We start from the raw sequence: 22959 nt of genomic DNA on the forward strand, positions 1-22959 counted from the left end.
CATCTAGGTTTCTGGTTTTCTACCATAAGTTTCTTGGACAAGCTATATAGAATTACAATATAATATACTTTTCAAAAGAAAAGTGCTTTACTTAAAGCCCTGGTTTCTTTTAAAAAAACCCTATATTGTTAATGTTACTGAAATTGATCTGATTTACTTAATGTTGTTTTATACATACATACATGCGTGTGTTTTTGCATTTTTTGTGGTTTTCGAAAATTACTATGAGATTTCCCTTAATAGGAGCACTAATTTTCAGTTATTGGAATCTAAGTTGAAATATAATTCAGTCACCGGAAAAGAAACAGAAATAGCAATATTTGTCTTAGAAATTTGTCCTAAAATGATTAATATCCAATTAAAAGGGTTTCAAAAATATTGGAAAATAAAGAAAGCATATGACTATGTTTTTGAACTATGAAACAACTTAAAATTAAAACTAAAGCTATCATGTGCTAAGTCAATTTTGATAGTAAATGTGCTTGATAGTAAATACACTCATGAAGCTACCAGTGAGGTAATGAAACAACTGCAACAAAACAACCAAGGTCAGAGAGTTCCACTGTAAATGTGCTTTATTGTAAGATCTGGATTATTATACAAGACTGGTTCATAATAGGTACAAAAATATTTTTGTGAGTAGTTCTAGAGTGAGCTGCTAATAAAGGTAACTGGAGAACTATGACAGTATTTTTTTAAACAAAAACTCAGTGGGATAAAGGCAGGAAAAAAGATGAAGATTCTCATTGCTCAGCGAGGGGGAAAGCCACCCCGATGAGTACCTCCCCGTCCCCCTCTGAATCCACCTCTTTCCCCCCTGAAATTAGTTCGGTTTCTCTCTCTGCCTCTTTCTCCTCGACCAGCTGAAGTCCCGCCTCTTCCTCCACCTCTTGGTGCACCACCTCCTCGATCTTTTGGTGGTGGTGATTTTGGTCTGAGTCTCTCAATCTCTTCTGTACAGCCAGTCAGGTGGGAGTTGGGAGCTGTGAAATATGATGTATATGTTTCGGCATTGAAGTTACTATTTGTGAGTGTGGGTCCAACAGTTAACCAGCCTAAGGGGAGGGGAGGGAACAAAAGGGCAGAGTGAGCCACATACAAAATTGAACCCCTTAATCCTTTCCTGATTGGTTCTTCAATACTACTTAAATTTAGCATAATTTGTATTGTCAAAGTAGGAGCAGAAGCAACTATTCCCATAAAATAAGAGCAAGTAGAATTACCAATAAAACTCTACATGATGTAGCTGAATGGCCTTTTCAAAAACCACAGGTGCTTAAAATTAATCCACTAGGACAGTATTTCAATGATATGAGACATTCCCCTCCTTAGCTTGCTAGTAAGACTTTTTAAAAACACAATTCAATTATTAATAAAATTATTGAAAATCAGGTATCACACCTAAAAGTCATACATTTATTTCTGCCTTTCATGTTTATTTCAACTTAGATGTCAGTTTCATACCTGTATTTTGGCCTTAGTATCTAAATACTGTAATATACAAATGGGAAATTAGTTTTGTTTGGAGTTCTGAGTGAAACAACTCTGGGGTGGCTAGTTTCAAGGATCCATTCTATGATTAGAATGGCTGAACTACTACAATATGAAATGACACAGTTGAGGATAAAGAAACATTCTAGAACGTTAGGAATACTCAGCAACAATTCTGAGCAAAAAAAAAAAAAAAACCAAATATGCCTGTCTGCTGAATGCCTATATCCCCATTATGTCTATAGTCATTTAGTTAAGAAAATGAGCTTGGTAAAGTTGTCCTTTATGCTCAACTAGACCACTATACTGCACTGGAAGCCATAACTACTCCTCTAAATTTGTAAAGCATACAAATTAATTTTATGAAATTTTCATATTTAGGTTTTGAAATGATTTAGTACAAAGCAAGACTGAGAATAACCTGGACGGATGGTACTGTCACGTCCAAAAAGATGAAGCCGCCTTCTTCCAAGACAAAAATGTTCAATAATGTGAAATATTTCCACAGGTTTTTCTATGTTACCAATTTCTGGCTCTTCTGTGATAATTAAATCAATGTCAACATTAGCATGGATAAAATCACCATCTGTACTACGGCGGACAGTTCCTTTAATGCCCATAAGGCAATGTTCCTAAAGAGAAAACAGAAACATTTTTTTCTTTTATATCAAAAAAGATGGGAGGGATAGAAGAAATTAAAACAGAACGTGACTTTTTTGTAAGTTCAGTTATGTAATTCATCAAAAATCATCATGGACCAAGATGTTCTATGGCTTTTGTACACCTCCATAAAATATTAAAACAATTAAAATCATTAAGCAGCAGTAAGAACATGAAAATCCCTATCTGAAAAGTATCACCCTAGAAAAATGTTCTGAAACAAAATATTTGCTGTAAAATCAGTAATGCCACACTCCAAGGTAAGAAAGAAGTCTACAATAAAACTACATTACATTGATGTTATTATGGTAGATACATATTTTGCCTGTCAGGTTTCCAAATAGCATCCTCTATGAAATAGCTCGAGGCAAGAAGTTCCTCAAAACACCAATTTATAAAGAAGCCATTTTGGCACATCTAGGAAAACCCAAATCTGAAAGCTTCCAGGTTTTCCCCACCCAGTTGAAAATTCAAGGCCCTGCTTCAACACCCACAAATCCATCAAATGGTCAAATCATTCACTGCCGTGAATGAAGATTCCTCCCATCCACATCCATCCAGATGCAGGGATAAGGCGACCTTGACTTTCTAAGAAGGAATGTTGTTATGGCTACACATCTCCCAAGCTCCATGCCATCCCCCCTCCCAGTTTCCCATAGTAACTTGTTGTGACTCAGCAGATGTTTGCTGTGAGTTGAGTCAGGATGAAGGAATAACAATGCAGCTGGGGCTCGTTAGTGTGGTCTTCTGGAGATAAAAGGACAGATGGTGCCACGCCCTGGTTGCAGAAGTCAACGTTCGTCGTTCGTTCATGGTTCATTGATCATCGGTCGTGGTTTGTGAGAGACACTTGGAGAAGTGATTTGCTTTCTGTAACCCTGATTCAAAGAGACGCTTAGAGAAGTGAATTGCTTTGTAAGAGATCTTTGTTTTTGCATTCTGTTATCTTCTTGCCAAAGACTTTATTTTTGGGCTCGCAGCCAGCGTGAGCCGAGGCTGATAAAGTTCTTTCCTTTTAAGTCTGTCTGACTGTCGTCTGTTAATGAGCGAAGAAGGGGGGACAGAACAGTAACTATGTTTGAATATGTGGCAGGCTTGAGGCCCTATTCCCTCCCCCCCCCCCTCAATGGCTTCCAAGCCTGACATTGCCTTTTCTCTAAAGCTCAAGAAAGTATACACAACATTCCTACAATTTTTTTCCACAATCACAAATGCATGTGGCAGGTTAAAAAAAAAAAGATCCAAAGTGGCTTGTTTTACCACCCAAATTATTGCCCTGAATAGAGTTGAGCTAAATGTTATGATAAATTTTATTGATCAAATTACTCACATCTCTGTCAAAGAACACATTACTCAACACATTACCCACCCTCAGCATTTTTTGTGTGTGTCTGTGTGTGTGTCTATACAAATTTTAGTGTAATATATATTATCTCTAACAACTCCAGAAGCAATAGAAAACACTAAATCTGCAAAATGTTTTATGAGCTACTTCAAACCCATCTTGATTTAATACAGTTTCATGCTTATATGCTGATTTGCAAATAGGCTTTTTAAACTATAATGAATACTTTCTTATAAACTATTTTCAAAACTCTGTATATTCCTTGTATATACTCATAAATCACAATTTAATGGAAGTAAACATTGAGTATAAAACAAGTATGATTGTGTTTTATTTATCACAACATGGATACAACATAAAGTTTGAACAAACAGGTTTTAACACCTCCTCCCCCACCCTGAAAAAGGAAAAGAAACAGACAATGATATTGTATATCTTCTTTTTAAAGATGATATTGGAATGCAATTGTATAAGAGGCCTTTATGTGGGAAGTCTACAGAGTTATATTTAGGGTGGATAGATTTATCTTGTTTCAGAAGAATGTGATCCAAAAGGGCAATTTCCCACAAATTATTAAATGCTGCTTTACTGAAGCCACCAGATGGTTTTTACAAAATTATGAGTAAAGATGAATAATAATTTCCAGAACTCTCCCAAAAGCTATGTTAAGTTCCAAATTCTGAAAAACCAGGGAAGGAAAGATGTCCCTTCACATATAGAAAACAGTTCACTTTTACTATCTCTGGCAAGCAACATTACTTGGATTAGGCAAGATACTGTCTTAAAACAACTTTTTCTCACATGGCAACTTCCAGATGGATTGAACTCCAATTCTCATAATCCCTAAACATCATGGTAATACATCTGGAATCACCTAGTTTGCAGAACATTGATATTGTATGTCAGTGCTAATATTTGTAGACCTTGATTTTAAAAAAAGACTAAACCACTGTGGAAGTAACTGATTAAAAAAAAGAAAAAGAAAAAAACACACAAATATATAGTGATTACTTTTTCTTTATGTTTTGAGACTTGCAGTCTCAAAAAAACCCATAAAAAGTAACAAATAATTTTAAGACATACATAATTATTTATTACTATAGAATACTTCTTTAAAATTTCTATGACAAATCCTGATATATTTAAAAATGTTAAATTTTGTTTAGTGACATAGAATTTACTATTACCAAAAATGATACTGAGTATTTCAGGAACCTAATTTTTCTTTTTTCCTCTAGGGAAAAGGTATTTTAGGAGGCAGCTTAGAATAGTCTTGAGGAAGATGCTCAAATAGCCCCCTGAAACTATTTCTAGGGCAGTGATTTTCTAAGTGTGGTTGTGGATCATCACTTACCAGGGTGGATAAAAATCAATGATTAAAAAAAAAGTCAGATATTTTTAATTTAAATCAACTTTTTTGATTTAAAACAGATTTTTTAAATTTTGTATTAAATTTATTTTAATAAAATGCTTTTGAAGTAAAAAAATCTATCTAAGATAGTTTTCTATTTAAGATATATTAATAATTTAGTTTATTCAGCATGAAATGGAGCTTAGTTATATAGCATGGTGTGCATGCTGCAATATTGGGACTCTCAGTAAGTCAACAGCTGGTTCAGAGTAGGAGGCACTGTGGGGCAGAGATGACAGCTGCTCTTTAAAAATTATGATTTAAATTGAGTTGATTTAAACCAAGCCTTTTTACTAGTGATTTAAATCATGATTTAAATCGATTTGATTTAAATCAAATCCATCCTGTCACTTACTGCAGCCTTCTCACACTCGTGGTCCACAGCCTATTTGCCATCTTAATCCTCCCCACAAATGCTGATATTTAGGCACTGAGAGCTTGCATACTTACTGCCTCAGCCATGAATCCATTTTACATTGTCCAAATAATTCTATAAACATTAGCACTAGCATTCAGAAAACTGACAATAATAAACAAGGCTCAAATGAAGTTACCAGCTGCAAGACCATATGTGTTCTGCCAAGTGGAATTGTGATTTCACCCAAGCAGTCCCCCCGCCCCAAAATGCAAATAGGAACTTAGATGAATGTCTAACATTGGAATTTCATTAGAGTAAAGATCAATTCACTCTCCCATCCACCTTGTTGTGCTAAACATATCTGACCAGCTAGTTTGTGTTTATGAATTATTATGGCACAAGATATATACAAATTTTAAATAATACTCATAATTCCATATTAAATGTTGTGATAAGTAATAGTTTGAAAATGCTTTAGAAATAGCAGAATAAAGGGACATACACAAATATAGATAGTTCTTACTTAATGACAACTTGATCAGAAACCGTTTGTAGTTACGTCAGCACTGAACAAATGCTACTTAAACTATCACCAAAAAGGCAGTGATGGGAAACATAGGTGGGTGGAGTTTGAGAGGAGCTTGAGAGTTTGCAATCAAATGTTGATCATATGACTACGGAAAGAGTACATGCATGTGAGACCCAGTAAGAAGTCACTTTTTTCAGCACTGTTGTAACTTCAAACATTTGCTAAAGAAATGGTCATATGTCAAGGACTATCTGTATTTTATTTTATGGTCCATGATTAGATAAAGGGTGAGGAAGATTCATGAATTTCTGTCAAACATATAGAAGTATCTCAACATCTGCTCTTCTTACAAAACAATTGCTCAAGCAGTAAGTATAGTTGTCAGAGCAATAGGTAAGGGTCCAAATATTGCTGAAGTACTGAATACTGGAAAGAAGTTAAACACAGCCCCACACTATCAGAAGAATTCTCCCTTGCCTCCATTTAATTTATATCTCAACATAGAACAAAATGAAAGCTAACCACATTGAACTCCTAACTACAGCAACTGTTCAGCAAAAAAGAAAACTATAAAAGATATTCCACACCTCTTCTGAAAGGTGAAAAAAGCCTAATTTTTCCATAATATTTTCATTTGCATTTCAATAAAATAAGCGAATAAGTATTTCCCAGAATTTTCCAGAGTTTCATGCTGTAGACAGAAGTTCAATACTCACTCTTAAACACATTTTAAGTAGTAAGTGAAGCCACTTGTTCTGCAAGTATTTTTGTAACACTAAAATTATCACCAATAGCTACAGAGCACTTAAAAAGCATCCACTGACATTCCATAACAGGGAGAGGACAAAGAGAAATTCAAAGATGTACCTTCGTTCTTTGAAAAACAGCTTTGGGATCCAAAGTCTTGGTCTTCCCAGGATTATTTTTATTTGTTTTAATCCAACATATATCTTCACATCTTCTGTATCCCCATTTGCGTAAACACTACCAGAGTTCAACAAAACAGAATTTTTGTACAATACAGCAAAAAATAAGAACAATGCATTGGAGACAAATTTAGACAAAGGTAACAAGGCTGCTGAAAACAAATTTCTTCTTTTCATTTTTCACTAATTTTTCCTAAAAAGAATGTTGGCAGATCCTATTGAATGGGATAGTGCATCACTAATGTACCTCTGGGCTCAAGATGAGATCACCTTTTTCCTGAACTATCTCATTCAGTAGGAACTGTGATCCTCTTTTACAGGAGGACTGAAATACAAGTACAGGGAGGATGAAGCTCCACTATTGTTAACCAACTAAGTAGGCTTAACTCTGGATATTGTCCAATTTATTAATTCAAATTTTTTAAAAGAAAAATCTGATTTCTTCTGTAATTTTCCTAGAGACCAGATTGCAATTAACAGGTTTTCAAGCAATGTCTCTATTATAGTATATATTTATTTGAATCCTTTCAACATTTTAAAAATATGCTTCATATTACCTCATATGGGTGATTTATACATTATTATCTATGGCATTAAACATACTGGTGGCACAATTTTATGTATGTATGCAATGTACAGAAGACGGTGTGATGGTTCAGCAGTTAAGATGCTGGGCTTGTCAGCTGGAAAGCCAACAGCCCAGGTTTGAGACCCGTACATCATGTGATAGGGTGAGCACCTGTCCTCACCCTAGCTCCTGCTAATCTGGTTTGAAAGCATGGAAAAGCAAGTAGATAAATAGGTACCACTTCGATGGAAAAGTAAGAGCACTCCATGACATTATCCTGGCCACATGATCTCAGAAAGTGCTCATTCAAGAGTCCTTGAAACGGAAATGAAACCCACCCACTATACTCAGCAATTAGTGGAATAAAATCCTCAGGGACAAAAATGGACCCTACAAATATATGTAGAACTTGGCTTTCAAGACTTCCTGTAGTTGATTCTTAGTCAGAATCTCTAGTCAGTGACTCTAGACTTTAGATATTTTTTATATGCTGGCCTTATCTGAAAGCCTCATTGAACCAGTTATTATTAATGTCAATGACAAAGAATTACATCATCTTACCACCCTGCCGAGATCCAGGCCCTCACCAGAACCACACCAAAGAAAGACAAATGATCGTGGGGCAGCAATTTCTTCAATGTCCAGCTTCATAATCTACAAAAAGTAGAAAATGTGTAATGTTTTAAGCAAAAGCATTTGCACAGCAGAGTTCAGTAAACACCCTACACCTGAGGGAAAGCACCAGGAAGGAATTATATAATAAATAAATGGTTTTTCTTAAATAATATACCAGTTTTATCTACTTCTTTAGATGTGTCAAAGTATCAAAAATAAAAGGCAAAGAAAATACAACTATGCAGACATTCATGTTTGATATCAGTAGTGCATAAATAGCTCCAATATAGAGGCAAAGATACTTGCCTATATAATAATAATACCACCGTGTTTCCCCAAATAGGGGCTTGGCCTTATTTTCGGGGAGGTCTTATTATTTTCCAGGTGCAGGAGGCAGCAAGCCCACCAGCCTCACCCTCTCCGTCCCACCACCTGCTTGCCTGTGGCCACAATGACCCAAGTTCTCCTTGCATCCTGGCCTTGCCTGCCCTGCTTATTGGACACTGAACAGCTGACTGTGCTGCTCTGGCCTTCCTGGGGGGGGGGGGGGGGGGGGGCTCTTCCTGGCAGAACACACACAACCTCTCCCTCCAAGGCAGTCGTATCCCTTTACTAACTTGCTTTCCAGCTCCATTCTCCGTTCCATGTGCAGGACAAGAAAAGTAGACTGTGCACCTATGGTTAAAAAAAAATACCAGAAAATACCTTCCACGTTCTCGCAAAAAAGAAAAAAAAAGAACGGAGCAGGAAAGACGGTTAGTGGAAGGATGTGGCTGCCTGGGGGGGGGGGGATCTCTCTCTCTCTCACACACACACCATCCTTTCCTTGGGAACTCTGAGGAGGCTTCGGATAGAGCATTTGGGGGATGTGCGTCTGCGCTGAGATCCCAAGGAAAGAACAATTGTCAGGAAAGGGGAGGGGGATTTTGCCTCTTATCCTGTTCTGAGTCTGTGCTGAGCTTCAGAACAGGGTAAGAGGAAGTAAAATCTTCCCTCCCCATTTCCAAGCCGTTTGCAAAAATGCCCCATTCCGAGCTTTCAATCTTGCAATCCTTGAATATGCTGAAGGTTCAAAATGGGACGTTTCTGCAAACGGCTTGAAAATGGCAGTTGGACTTACCTGAACTGCATGTTTCGAAGAAAGGTGTGGGAGGAGTAACCAATGGGTATTAACCCAGCCCCTTTGCCTAGGAGACTGAGGTAATCTTTTGAGGCCACACCTACGTTCCTCCTCTGACCTCCCCAGATTAACCGATGGTTCGTAGCAGAGCACCTGAAAGGAAGGACAGACAAAGAACAGCACAACACACATCCTTCCTGTCTGCTATTGCTTGACCCTTGAACTAACTTAGCCCCCCTTGGCGCTGGGCGCCCTACACCGGGGGGGGGGAAGTGACTCCTCCCACACCTTTCTTTGAAACATGCAGTTCAGGTAAGTCCAACTGCCAGTTTCCGAAGTGAAGGTGTGGGAGGAGTAACCAATGGGACATACCAAAGCTAGATGTCCTGGGAGGGATTAGATGGGCCTGAGCCCCCCGGAGAGTCAAGGACTCCCTGCAATACCCTCCTGCTGAAGGCAGCCTCCGCGGAGGCGTAAGCGTTCAGCCGGTAATGCCTGATGAAAGGCGAGGGAGAAGACCAGACGGCGGCCCGGCATATCTCCTCTATGGGTGCCTGGGTGGACCAGGCTGCTGAGGTGGCCGCACTTCTGGTAGAGTGCGCTGTGATGCCCTCTGGAACCTGGAGTCCCCGTGCCCCGTAGGCCTGAGATATGGCCGCTCTAATCCACCTGCTAATGGTGGCCGGGGAGACCCTGGCCCCTCGGGTGGATGGCTGATAGGATACGAAGAGGGCTTCCGACCGCCTAAAGGGGGCCGTGCGCTTCAGGTAAATGCGCAAGGCTCTTCTGACGTCCAATTTGTGCCAGGATTTCTCCCTCTCCCTGGAGGGTTGGGGACAGAAATCCGACAGAACTATCTCTAGTGCCCTGTGGAATGGGGAATTGACCTTGGGCATGAACGCAGGGTCCAGTCTGAGGATGACCCGGTTCTCTAGAAAGGTGCAGAGATCCGCTCTGCTTGAGAGAGCGTTGATCTCAGACACTCTCCTGGCTGAGGTGATGGCAACCAGGAAGACGACCTTAAGGGTCAGAAACTGGAGGGAAACCTCCCTCAAAGTTTCAAATGGTGCCTCCATTAAGGCCTGGAGGACCGTGGGTAGGTCCCAGGTGAGGAATCGATGGACCACTGGGGGTTTCAGATTCGCTGCCCCCTTAAGGAAGCGCCTTAGGACCGGTTGTTGGGACAAGGGAGCAGCATTCACCCCCCCCCCCCAGGACCGTAGAGAGGGCGGAGACCTGTCTTCTTAGGGTGCTAGTGGCCAGACTCTTCTCTAGTCCCTCCTGGAGGAAATCCAGAACCTGTGGGACAGAGGTCAAAGCTGGGTGGAGACCTTTAGCTCGGCACCAGTCCATGAAGGCCACCCAGGAGGCGTTGTAAATATACGTGGTGGACTGTCTCCTGGACGCCTCCACTGTCTTGATGACGCTCTCGGAAAACTGAGCCTCTCTCAGCTGTTCCCGCTCAATCGCCAGATGGTCAGATGAAGCCACTCCGGAGCCGGATGCTCCAGGGACCCCTGGTGCAGAGTCACCTCCCCCGCTGGGATCCTCCAGTGAGGGGCTGAGGACAGATCCACTAGGTCTACCAGCCAGGGGCAGTGAGGCCAGAAGGGAGCCACCAGAATTACCTCCGCTCCCTCTGCCACCACCCTCCTCAGGACCCCGGGAATGAGGGGAAGGGGGGAAAAGGCGTAGAGAAGACCTGGTGGCCATCTGCATCGAAGGGCGTCCATGTCCATGGCTCCCCTGGCCGGGAACCTCGATATGAATTCCGGCAGCTGGGCGTTCTCTGGGGTCGCGAAGAGATTCACTGTCAGATGTCCGAACCTCTTGCGGATCTGTCGGAAGATCGAGGGATGAAGCTGCCACTCCCTATTGTCGATCGTGTCCCTGCTGAGCCAATCTGCCTGCTGGTTCTCTGTTCCGGAGATGTGCTTCCCTCTGATGGACTGCAGGTGTCTCTCTGCCCAGTTCCCCAGTCGCAGGGCCTCGTCGCGAAGAGCCTTGGAATGGGTGCCGCCCTGCCTGTTCACATGAGCCTTGGCCGCCACGTTGTCCGTCAGGACGAGGACATGATGCCCGGTCACCGTGCTCTTGAAGTGACGAAGGGCCAGGTGGATGGCCCTGAGCTCCAACCAGTTTATGTTGTTGCGCAGGTCTGTTGGAGTCCAGTGGCCCTGGGCAATCTGGGTCTCCAGGTGGGCACCCCAGCTGAAGAGACTTATGTCTGTGGTGAGGATCCTTCTTGCTGGTTCTCTGAAGAGGCATACCCTGTTCAAAGCTGGGGACAGCCGCCAACGGAACAAGAGCAGCACCTGGGGTGACACCCGAACCTTGAAGCTGGTGTCGTTTGTCTCGGCTCTCTGGTATGGGAGTAGGAACCACTGAAGCTCCCTGGCATGTAGTCGGGCCCACGGCACAATCCCTATGCAAGAGATGAATTTCCCCAGGAGCCTGGAAAGAAGAACTACAGGGACAGAGCGTAACTTGCGAATTTCATGAACCAGTTTTACAATGCTGTCCTTTCGATCTTGGGAAAGGAAAACCTCTCCAGCCACTGAATTTATAATGGATCCTAGGTGCTGGAGCCTGGTGTGTGGGACCAGGTGGCTCTTCTCCAAATTAATGGAGAATCCAAGGGCCCTGAGGGTGTCGATGGTAGTCCCCAAGTCCTGCTTGGCAGATTCTGGGGACCTAGCTAAGATGAGGATGTCGTCCAAATAACAGAACAAACGGACTGGGAGGGAGCGCAGGTGGCCTGCGGCTGCAGCCAGCACCTTGGTGAATGTCCTGGGGGCTGAGGCCAGCCCAAAGGGGAGAGCCCTGTATTGGAAGTGGTTGCCCTCGTGGGAAATCCTAAGGAATTTGTGGTGTTCCGGGGTGATTCTGATGTGCAGGTATGCCTCTGTGAGATCAATGGAGGCCAGGAAATCGCCCGGACGGATGCCCTCTAAGATGGACTTTAAGGAGGCCATCTTAAACTTGCGGTAGACCACCCTGGAATTGAGGAGTTTAACATCCAGGATGGCTCTCCACCCCCTCTGAACTCTTGGAGACTAGGAATAGGTTTGAGTAGAAACTGGAGCCCTTCTCCCCCTCTGGGACCCTTTCAATGGCCCTGATCTCTAACAGGTGCTTGATGGCCTTGGCCTTAAGGGCCCGCTTGGTTGGATCTGTGGAGGAGGCGAAGGTGCGGAACCTACTAGGGGGGAGTGAGCGAAACTCCAACTGCAGCCCGAGCCTTACAGTCTGGAGAACCCACTCATCCGAGGTGACTCGTTCCCAAGCATCCGCGAAAAGGGAGAGGCGACCGCCAATAGGGTGATCCGTGGATGGATCACTTGAACCTGCGGAAGGGGCGACCGCCTCCTACTCGAAAGGGCCGCTTGCCCTGCTGCTGGCCTCTGAACGTGTCTCTATGGAACTGCCTATCCCCCTGCCTGTGGAACCTGGGGTTCTGGTACCTCTGGTTCTGGGTCTCCACGTCAGGCAGTCTGTACGAAGTTCTCCTGGGATATGGCGCATGCCGGAAGTCTGAGTGCCTGGAAGTCATTGGGAAGACTTTCCGCTTGTTCTTATCCTCCACCAGGATAGGATTCAGCGCAGTTCTAAACAGCTTCTCACCGGTGTAGTCTGCTCCTGTTAGGTGCCACTTCATCCAGGACTCTGCCTGCCAATGGCGTAGCCACAACAGGCGCCTAGAAGCCACTGAGGATGACATTGCCCGAGACGCATACTTAACTGCGTCCAGTGTAGCGTCCGCCGAGAACTGTGTGGTTGCCAGGGTCTTGGAGATGTCCTGCAACAAGCGAACCTCTGAGGCCGGAGTCCTGTCCCTCAGCTGTTCCAACCACAGCATCGTGGACCTGTTAAAGAAAGAAGCCGAAGCCGCCGCCCTAATGGCCCTGTTATAGCCTGGAACGTCTTGCGCAGCACAATGTCTGCCTTCTTGTCTTCAGCCTTGAGGCAGCTGGCGATGTCCCCTGTGATCACTGCTGACGCTGAAGCTAGGACCTGGAGAGCTTGAGCAAAGGTCGGGTTAAGGTTATAAAATTTCCTCTCATTTCCCCGTGGAGTGGGGAAAGACCCTGGCTTCACCCACTGAGATTTGAGCACCTCCAGAAACATCTCTGGCGTGGGAATCTCCTCCTTAGCCATGGGTGGTCTATGGAAGGGCCCCTTCTTCCTCTTGCCCTTGCTAGTGGTAGTCGTTTCGGACACAGGCTTAGGATCTGTGGGGGGGGGGGTCCAGATCCGCTGTGGCACTTGCCTTGCGGAGCAAGGAGCTAAACAAGGAAGGGGGAAAAAGACCAGCAACGGTGGAGTCGCCTTCTGCCTGGGGTTCCTCATCCTCAGAGAACCCCACCTCCTTCAACTCTCCCTCCTCTAAATCGGAAGCCTCACTTGCAATAGAGGGAGAGGGAGACCTGGCTTCTCTGGCAGCCGATGTACTGGGGCGATCCTGGTGGCCCCTGGAGTGCTCCTGGGGGGGCCCTGCTCCTGGAGCTCTGAGGCTGCTGACCCAGAGGCCATCACTTGGGCTAAGGCCCTAGCTAACATATCCTGGAAACTATTAGTGAGCTCAGGTAAGGCAGGCTGGAGCTCAGGTGGCTGGAGAGATTCCCTGGAGTCAGGGGATAGAGGAGCCAACCTCTGCCTAGCTGGACTGGAGGTTCTGTGCCCAAATGGATCAGCCCTTGACTCCGCTGGAGGAACAGGCGATGGGGGGTTGATAAGGAACTGTGCCCTCTACCTGAGCCCCTTGGGGAACCAGGGGATGCTGCCCAGGCCTCATCCAGGGCTGGAAGCCTGTGGGGAGATCGGGACCTGGAGGGGGAAGGGCTGATGGTAGCCCTGAATCTTCTGGCCGAGGCCCTGGTCGTCCTAGCCTCCTTCCTAGGGACTGCTTTCTTGGAGGCCTTGGCTTTGTCCCTCCTAGCTGGGGATCTCCACCTGGGAGCTGGGGAGACTCCCCCAGAGGTCCCCTCATCCGGATCCACACCCCCTGGGGCTCTAGGCCTAGCCTCCCTGGTCCTTGCCACCTCCACCATTTACTTACAGTTGCGGTGCCACCAACCTCCTCCTTGCTCAGCCGGCTTTAAAATGGTCGGATTCAGTCTTCTGTCCCTGAATCCGCTCTCTTCGTTCTTCTGCCGCTGATCTGCGGCCTGGACTGCCGGCAGGTACCACTCTGGAGCCCCGGATCACCTGCGGATAGGTCCTAAAGGAAGCCTCTTCTGGCTTCCCTGGTACCTTTTGAGTGCTTTCTGCATCCGTAGAACGCCGATCATGCGCTCACTCACGTGCTCAAGATGGTGGCGGCAAGATGGCGACTGCCGATCTGCGGTCCGAGCCTCCTCCTGGAGCTGGGGAGCGTTGTGTTGATCTCCGCTGGATCCCCGGGCCTCACTGGTCTTCGTCGGCCCCTTCGGAGGCCGCGCAGTCGCTCCCTGCAATGTGGAGGCTTCCTCCCCCTTTTACGCGACCGTCCGGTCGCTTGGGGTGCGCGCAGACACTGGCAAGCAGCAAGGCTTGTAATCCAGCAGTGCTGAGCACGGCAGAGGAGGGGTGAAACGCAGCTGAAGAACTCTAAGGTAAAAACTCTTTGCTGTAGAAGAAATCCTGTGGAAAAAAACTCCTGAGTCTTCGAAGTGAAGGGAGAGTCAGAGTAACACTCCTTTCAGGCCGGAGACTGAGGTTAATCTGGGGAGGTCAGAGGAGGAACGTAGGTGTGGCCTCAAAAGATTACCTCAGTCTCCTAGGCAAAAGGGCTGGGTTAATACCCATTGGTTACTCCTCCCACACCTTCACTTTGGAAACTGGGGAGGGGGATATTTCTGCCTCTCACCCTCTTCTGAAGGTCAGCACAGACCAAAAATAGGATAAGAGACAAAATCCCCCTCCTGATTTTCAAGCCGTTTGCAAAAATGCTCCATTCCGATCCTTCAATCCTCGCAATCCTAGATAATGTGAAGGCTTGGAATGGGGCGTTTTTGCAAACCACTTGAAAATGGGGAGGGGGGATTTTGTCTCTTATCCTGTTCTCAGTCTGTGCTGACCTTCAGAACAGGGTGAGAGGCAGGAATATCCTCCTCCACATTTTCAACTGGTTTGCAAAAACGTCCCATTTCAAGCCTTCAATGTGAATATGCAGGTGAGAAGCATCCTCCTGTATGCATGGAAATCCATACACTTGAGATATCGGAAAAAGCCTTGCGAGGAGACGCTGCTGCTGAAGTGCAGGAAATCTCCCCCACCCAGCCTGCAGATCGACCTTTCAAAGAGAAATTTCACCAGAACAAAGAGGGGGCTGAAGGCGACGTTTGTGTCGCCTTCATCCTAGTGAAACTCCTCTTTGAAAGGAAGATCTGCAGGTAGTGGTGGTGGGAATTCCTGCACATCAGCAGCAGCGTCTCCTCGCAGGGCTTCTTCTGATGTCACAGGTGTATTGATTTCCATGCCTTCCTTTCCTGTTCTGTGGACAAAATTGCCTGCTATGACTATCACTGTTAGGTAAGGAGGGCATGAGGCATTTGAGTTGTGTGGCTTGGCCTCTGGCTTCTTTTGCAGCTGCAATTTGCCGCAAAAGCGACCTGCATTTGCTGTAGGCAGAGGTCTGAGCGGCACCCGGGAATCAGCTGTTTTGTGAATGGAGCGGCTCAGCTGATCTGATTAAGGGGCCGAGAAGCCCTGCGGTGACTGAGGAAGGGCTGTCCCCTGTTCTGGCTAAACCCACCCCTTTCACTAGGGCTTATTTTCAGGGGAGGGCGTATATTTTTGCCCACCCCGAAAATCTGATATGGACTTATTTTCAGGACATGTCTTATTTTCGGGAAAACACAGCAATAACTTTATAACTTATTTCTGTATTACTTTTGTAATTATTAAAGATAAATGATTTTAACATATTAAATTCAGAGATTTAATATTAAAAAATCATGATCAAAGGCTACAATGCTGTTTTTATTATGAAATTCAACCAATACTTCAAATGCAAAATTTTAGTTGCTTTTTTTTCTATTATCTTAATTGTTCTCCGTAACAACTTAGAGAGCTATTTATCTGGCACATGTTATTTAGCAAACCTTGATTTTTTTTTTAAAAAGTCTTATAATTACCACCAAATATTCAAAGTTTATTTCTTTACATATTTTGTTCTAAGAAAACTAAATGAAGGATTCTTATGGCTCATATTATTTTTATGCAACAGTTCTTACTTTGTTGCTTCGTAACTGCATATTGTATAAATTGTTTCTAAATCTACCAATATAGATGATGGTAGACAGCAGCCTACTGCAGCTGCAATTTTAAAATTAGCTAAATGTTAAGACAGAATTACTAATGATAAATGGTTTTAAAAATGAAGGTATTGCTTATCTTTCATATTTTAAAAGGGTGATGAAAGAGCATTCACAGAAAATCTGAAAAGCAGTTAGATAAAAGGCATTTCAAAAGTCAATTCATGTAAAATAGTAACAAAACAAGACAGTCTTAATTTTTCTTTTGTTTGTTTTCTATAGCAAACTCACATCATCCCATGTCCAGCATTTCTCATTAGCAGTAATGCCAGTCTCTCTATAGTATTCTTCCAACGGTGGTTCTAAAAGGATCACATCAAACTTAGACTTGAGTTCACGAAGGTCAAAAGCTTCCAGTTCAGCTTGTAAATACCTATCATACAAATGAGAAATACATTAATATTATTTGATTAGTTTTCTAGGTTGACAACTTCAGTGTCCATTTTCCAACTCTGATATTTAAAACAAGTTATGCAATTGTCTTAGATTTAGATGTGCTATTTACACATGCAACACACATAGTTGTGCAGAAAAACAATTTTCTTGCTTTGAGAAAGCAATTCACATTTGTAGAATAAATAATTTGTAAATAAAATCTGATAACTGTTTAGGTTAATACTCAGAAATTAAATTCTGAAAGCTAATCTGGCTACCATTACCTTATTAAAATATACGAATACTGCTATAAAATTACTATTCTAATTAAATAAAAATTAATGTGGGATAAGCAACTTCTGAAATAAGCACAAAATTAAATTTAAAAACCCATTTTCCAAAATTAATTAAAATGGGCTGTATCCAATAATTTAGCAATCTATCACTGTTGAAACAGCATCCATTAGTTTAACAGATTCTTCCTGCTTCACTTCTACCCCATCATCTTTAAAATATTTTCTGAAGCAGTTCGGAACTTTCAAAACAAATGAGAACCAAGCATGAGGGCTGCACAAGACGAATTCTAGCTATGGAAATGCAACCTTGCTGTTTAATATGGGAGACAGTCCAATGGTTTGTAAAGTCTCTTTACATCAAGAAAGTTGTTTAGACTATGGTGGTAATCTGCGGGGTAATTGATATTGCTGAACTACATCTCCCTATCTTATTAGTATTGATTCCAAAGAATGAGGGAGTGCCACAAGTTATCTATTCCTGATTTATTAACAAGGAGCCCTTACGCCAAGAAAATTATTCTTATTTTAATCCATTGATGTAGTAAATTTGTATTATTTACACATTTCAAACTAAGGCTTATGAACTGGAGATATTTGCAAACAGCAGAAGAAAAAAAGAAAATCTGAGAAAATGGTCAAGAGCAAAAATTCATTAAGAAAGCACACCAAATAAAATAGATTAATAATTTTGAAGTTTATATATACAACTTGAAATATTCCCTTTGTCAACAGGTGTTCATAGAAAAATCTTAATTCGGAGTCAACTAAAGATAAGCCTGTCTAGACAAAAGAATCCAGTTTATTCAAAATATTTACATTGGAGGGGTGTTAGATTTAGATATTAGCTCATCCTTCAGCCTAATGAGTTCCCGGAGTTTTGGATATTCTTCAAATCTATCTGCTAAACCTAAGAGAAAAACACATATATGTTATACTACAGAAACAACTTTCAAATACATGTATCACAAAATAGGCACCCTAACATATTTGATTTAGATCACAGCTCTATTGTTTCTTTTCATTATGATTTAAGCTCAGCGCAAATTAGCCAAACATTTAATAAGAATATTTATCCAGAGTGTTAGCCATTTCAGTGCACATCTTCTAAACCCATTTATTATTTTGTATAATGTGCTTAAATTACTATGAAATGCAATGCATAGACAACGTAACATAAAATAAAATTCTTTGTATTAGTTTTTGGAGTTTAACTTGTCTCAATACAAATTAATGTCAATGTCTCTGGATTTTCAAAGAGTAATAAGAGCTCTTACTTATTTGAAACTATTTATGGCATGATTGGTATATTACAGGAACAGACCTTTCTTCTAAAACTAGGAAACTTGAACATGCAATAATCACAGCTATTAAAATCCAATTATTACTCACATTTGTCTAAGCATAATTCCCAATTCCACTGTTACTTTTCATTTGACTGATAGTTCAAATACATCTATGAATAGAAAATTGAAAGCCTGTACTTTTCTAAGAATAAATAAAACTTCTTATACCCTGTACACAGAAATCTTCTATTATAAATTCTTCTGACATACCCACATCTCTGATGAAATTTTGAGGTCTGTGTCCAGTGTCCACAAAATGCTGACAGTAATCATTATGAGGATTTAAGCTCTGTGTCCCCTAAGAGAAGAAAATCACCTAAGAATAAACATTAGCAAAATAAAGCATATCACTTATACACTGATTTGATATTATCACCTGCATATGGTTATCCATGTCTCCTAGACTCTTAACTATTATTCCAGATTGCTGATATAATAATTTATTTTAATAATGACTCTGGACAATATATTCCATTTCTCCTTTATCAACAGACTGCATTAATTATATACTCAAGATAATGTATTTTTCTTTAGCACATAAATGCCCAAAATGAGGAACAGCTATTTTTGAGTGAAATGTTTTCTCTGATTTCCATCAAACCATCATTTGGTACAGAGATGCTTCTGTATTGAGGGCAACTCTGAAATATTGTTTAAGTTAGCTACATTGAAATAGATGCATCTGTAATCAGTTTTATTGAACTTAAAAGCATATTCAAATCCTAAATTTGTGTAACCAGAGATCTCAATAATAATATTCAAGTGGAAAGTAGAACAATAAAGTTGAAATATTTTGTAAATTTATTTTCAACCCTTTTTGGTCATATAAAAACTAAAGACCTCTGAATGTAAAAATAAGATATAACATGCAATACAATACAAATTTAAAAAGTAAATATAAAAATGTAATACCTTTAAAAATCATAACCGCTATTTACCTTAAGAAATGTACTGGAATCTTTGTAAATTTCTTCTTCGTATGGTAGATTCTCTTCATCTTGTTGAAGCTCCACTTCATCCTTTGGAATAAAGCACATTTTATGTGTGTGTAGAAACAGGATGTTTCTCTTCTCATTAGCATTCCGCTTCTTAATGAAGAAAGAAGACGGCTGTCTATGAATACTGCCTCCCTGAAACAGCAGATCATGAGTAGTCCCAGTGTAAGTCTGGGAAACCAGTCAATGAACCAATTACATTTTCCCAAAAAACACTCTTTAACCAAGAAAAATAAAATTTAAAATGATTTTAAAAAACCAAATGTTTTAGTATCATATACTTTGTCTTTTCAAAGTTGGTTAATAATGCACCTAACTATTGCTACTTAAGAAGGATTTACTTATTTATTTAGATTCATCCCCTGCCCTTTCTTCAGGAGCTCAAGGCAGCATGTGTTGCGCTCCATCCTATTTATCCATACAATTTCGCAGAACTGAGTGAGAATAACAAGCCTAAAGTGCTCTGTTTAACTTCTGGAGCTGAGAGTGAGCTTCCCTAGTGACAATCCAATATCTCAACCACAATACTACACTGGAACTCATGGAGAGCGTATCAGAAGGCAAGTGGATCTTTCTAACTCTTCATGTATTTTAGATGATCACATCATCTTGTGATTTGGTGCCATAGCTGGTTGGTGTTTGTTTGTTTTTCTTCATAGTTCTATTACAGGTAGTCTTTGACTTACAACCACAATGGAGCCATCTGTTAAATGAATTTTGCCCCATTTTACGACCTGTCTTGCCAGAATTGTTAAGTGAATCACTGAAGTTAACAACACAGTTGTTACGTGACTCTGGCTTCCACATTGATTTTTCTTATAAGGAGATTGCAAAAAGTGATCACATGACCATTAATCAGTTGCCAAGCATCTGAATTTCAATCATGTGACCATGGGAATACTGTAATAGCCATAAATGTGAAAAATGGCTATAAGTCACTTTTTTCAGTGCTATTGTAATTTTGCAGCAGCTCACTACATGAGCTGTTGCAAATCAAGGATTTCCTGTATTTAAATCACCTAGAACAGGGGCCTGCAACCTTGACAACTTTAAGACTTGTGGACTTCAACTCCCAGAATTCCTCAGCCAGCAAAACTGGGTGTTGAAGTCCACAAGTCTAAGTTGCCAAGGTTGCAGGACCCTGACCTAGAATCTCTATTGTGAATGGGTGCTAATTTTTTCTATGTATGTATGCATGTACATATGTATATTCCTATAAATCAATAAATTTTATTTGTTCCTTATGAAGAATACATCATACCTATTTATAAGATTCAAAAATAATGTCCTTTCTAAAGAGAAAACCAACAAAAATGTTTATAAAGCTTTGCTAAAATACTTTTAAATATTTACAATAAGATCTTTTAATGTAAGTATTTAAGATTTTGGGCATGTAAGATGATTCTTATAAGAAAGATTCAAATCATGTGTTTCTATTTTTGAAACAGATTTGTCTTTTTTCTTTTTTAAAGTCACTTTCTTACTTTATATTCTTCTATTTCTTCTTCATCAGCTTCTCCCTCATCAGGATATCTACGTTTAGAATTTGGAGCAGATGTATCATAAGCAGCCCTAGAAATATGAATATTGTATGTTAGTTTAAAACAAATTTCATAAGATGCTATGAAAAGTTAATTTAAGATGTGCTGATCCTTGTTGTACTGCCTCTAGGACTATATTTTTTATAAAAGTATTGTAGGCAAACTGCCAACAGATTGGAGTTTAGTCTTGAAAGGACTCAAAGATCTTTACATCCTTCTGAGGTCGGTAAAACGAAGACACAGATTGTTGCGGGCAATAGTGCTATAAAGCACTATAGGGCCTTATATAAGCCTTAATGCTATTGCTATAAAAAGAATTATGGGATTCAGTAGCCTTTTAGCAAATAAAAAAGGATTGAAGTAAGGCAGTCCCTTCAAAGAACTCATAGTCCTGAAAACATTCTCCCTTATTTCACTAAGATTTCAAGATAATTGATTTCAGGAATTGAAATCATAACTCTGAAAACAAAATGACATTTTAAACTCTTTATATTATACATACATACATACATACATACATACATACATACATACATACATATATACATACACACACACACACACACACACATATACTACACACATATGAATGAATTTTCAACATATAATCTTTTCTTCTGTGTTGTTATATATTTATGATATTAACTATTGTAATTCTCTTCTGAGTAACTTTTCATTGCATGTCTGATGATACAATGGTATCCCTACATAAAGCCTTATCACAGATTTACTAAATATTTAGCTAGATATACATAAATGTCTACATTTTACTGGGGACTCAGATTGCTGGGGGCAATATGCTGACTGTGTAAACCGCTTAGAGAGAGCTGTAAAGCACTGTGAAGTGGTATTTAAGTCTAGGTGCTATTGCTATATAAAATTAATAAGATTCATATCACTATGCATTACTAGAGGCACAAATATATCAAATAAAGTAAATAGAATAGAACAGAACAGAATTCTTTATTGACCAAGTGTGATTGGACACCCAAGAAATTTGTCTTTGGTCCATATGCTCTCACTGTACATAAAAGATACATTTGTCACAAAACATAATGTACAACACTTAATGATAGTCATAGGGTACAAATAAGCAATCAGGAAACAATATCAATATAAATCATAAGGATACAAGCAACAAAGTTACAGTCTTGCAATCATAACTGGGAGGAGATGGGTGATAGGAACGATGAGAAGACTAATAGTAATACTGACTTAGCGAATGGTTTGACAGTGTTGAGGGATAAATACTCAAATTCTAGGACAGAATCTGTGTTCAAATATTTGGTTGGAAATTAAAAACTCAACTTGTGTTAAAATAATAACAAGCAAAATTAACTAAAGTTTCTTAGCAGAAACTTCCATTCTCCCTGTGATGTTTGCATGATTTAAAAAAAACAATGCAAACCTGCATGTTTCTCTGGTTTCAGCAATTTCCCTTTGCTCATCCTTGCTGTTGAGTACTGCACCGATACTATCCGCATTTTCAGCTCCCAGCTAAAATAAGGAGAAGAAAATAAAATGGAACAGAGGATGATTTACAGGGACAATATTCTACTAACTATTAGCATTATATAATATTATTAGGGTTACTATATCTACGCAGCCGCAGTAGGTCTTTACATCAAGGGTCTCCAACCTTGGCCTGGAGGACTTCAACTCCCAGAATTCCCCAGCCAGCTTTGCTTAAAGTGGCCAAGGTTGGAGACCCCTGCTTTGCATCACAATTCTGCACTAATAGACCCCCGGAGAGGCGTTTCCCCGCCCTCCTTTTAAGTCTGAGCCACGGGGCTCGCAAGGGCGGCCTTTCCTCCCAAGGACGATCTCTCGGTCACCGGGCGGCAGTTACCTGCTGAGCCAGAAGCTGCCGGCGTAGTTTCTGCCGCTCCCTGATCTCCTGCAAGCGGCTGTTCATCCTCCTCCGCCAGCGCCGTCTGCTGAGAAGTCGCCGCCTCGCTGACGCTCACTTCACGCGACACTTGCAAGTGTCGCCGACCGGTAATAGAGTATTCCAAACGTCATAACCCAGCGCTGACGCTACTTCTGCGCTCCTGGCGGAAGACTGGAAGTTCTGCCTATTAGAAGAAA

At 41.3% G+C, this 22959-nt stretch overlaps 1 protein-coding gene across 1 annotated transcript; it reads right to left on the bottom strand.

The window, feature by feature from the left end:
- Window positions 1–560: 560 nt before the first annotated feature.
- METTL14 (methyltransferase like 14) lies at window positions 561–22832 on the bottom strand. Its single transcript, XM_032224234.1, has 11 exons — window positions 22721–22832; window positions 22280–22368; window positions 20815–20902; window positions 19274–19354; window positions 18546–18633; window positions 17809–17899; window positions 16553–16694; window positions 7850–7942; window positions 6662–6778; window positions 1913–2123; window positions 561–1055 (listed from the first exon to the last, which is right to left on the bottom strand). The coding sequence occupies exons 1-11, from the start codon at window positions 22784–22786 to the stop codon at window positions 751–753; spliced, it is 1371 nt and encodes a 456-aa protein (XP_032080125.1). The 5' UTR covers window positions 22787–22832; the 3' UTR covers window positions 561–750.
- Window positions 22833–22959: the final 127 nt, after the last annotated feature.

The sequence above is a fragment of the Thamnophis elegans genome, chromosome 9 (genome assembly GCF_009769535.1).
Source record: "Thamnophis elegans isolate rThaEle1 chromosome 9, rThaEle1.pri, whole genome shotgun sequence".
In the NCBI taxonomy this organism is placed as follows: domain Eukaryota; kingdom Metazoa; phylum Chordata; class Lepidosauria; order Squamata; family Colubridae; genus Thamnophis; species Thamnophis elegans.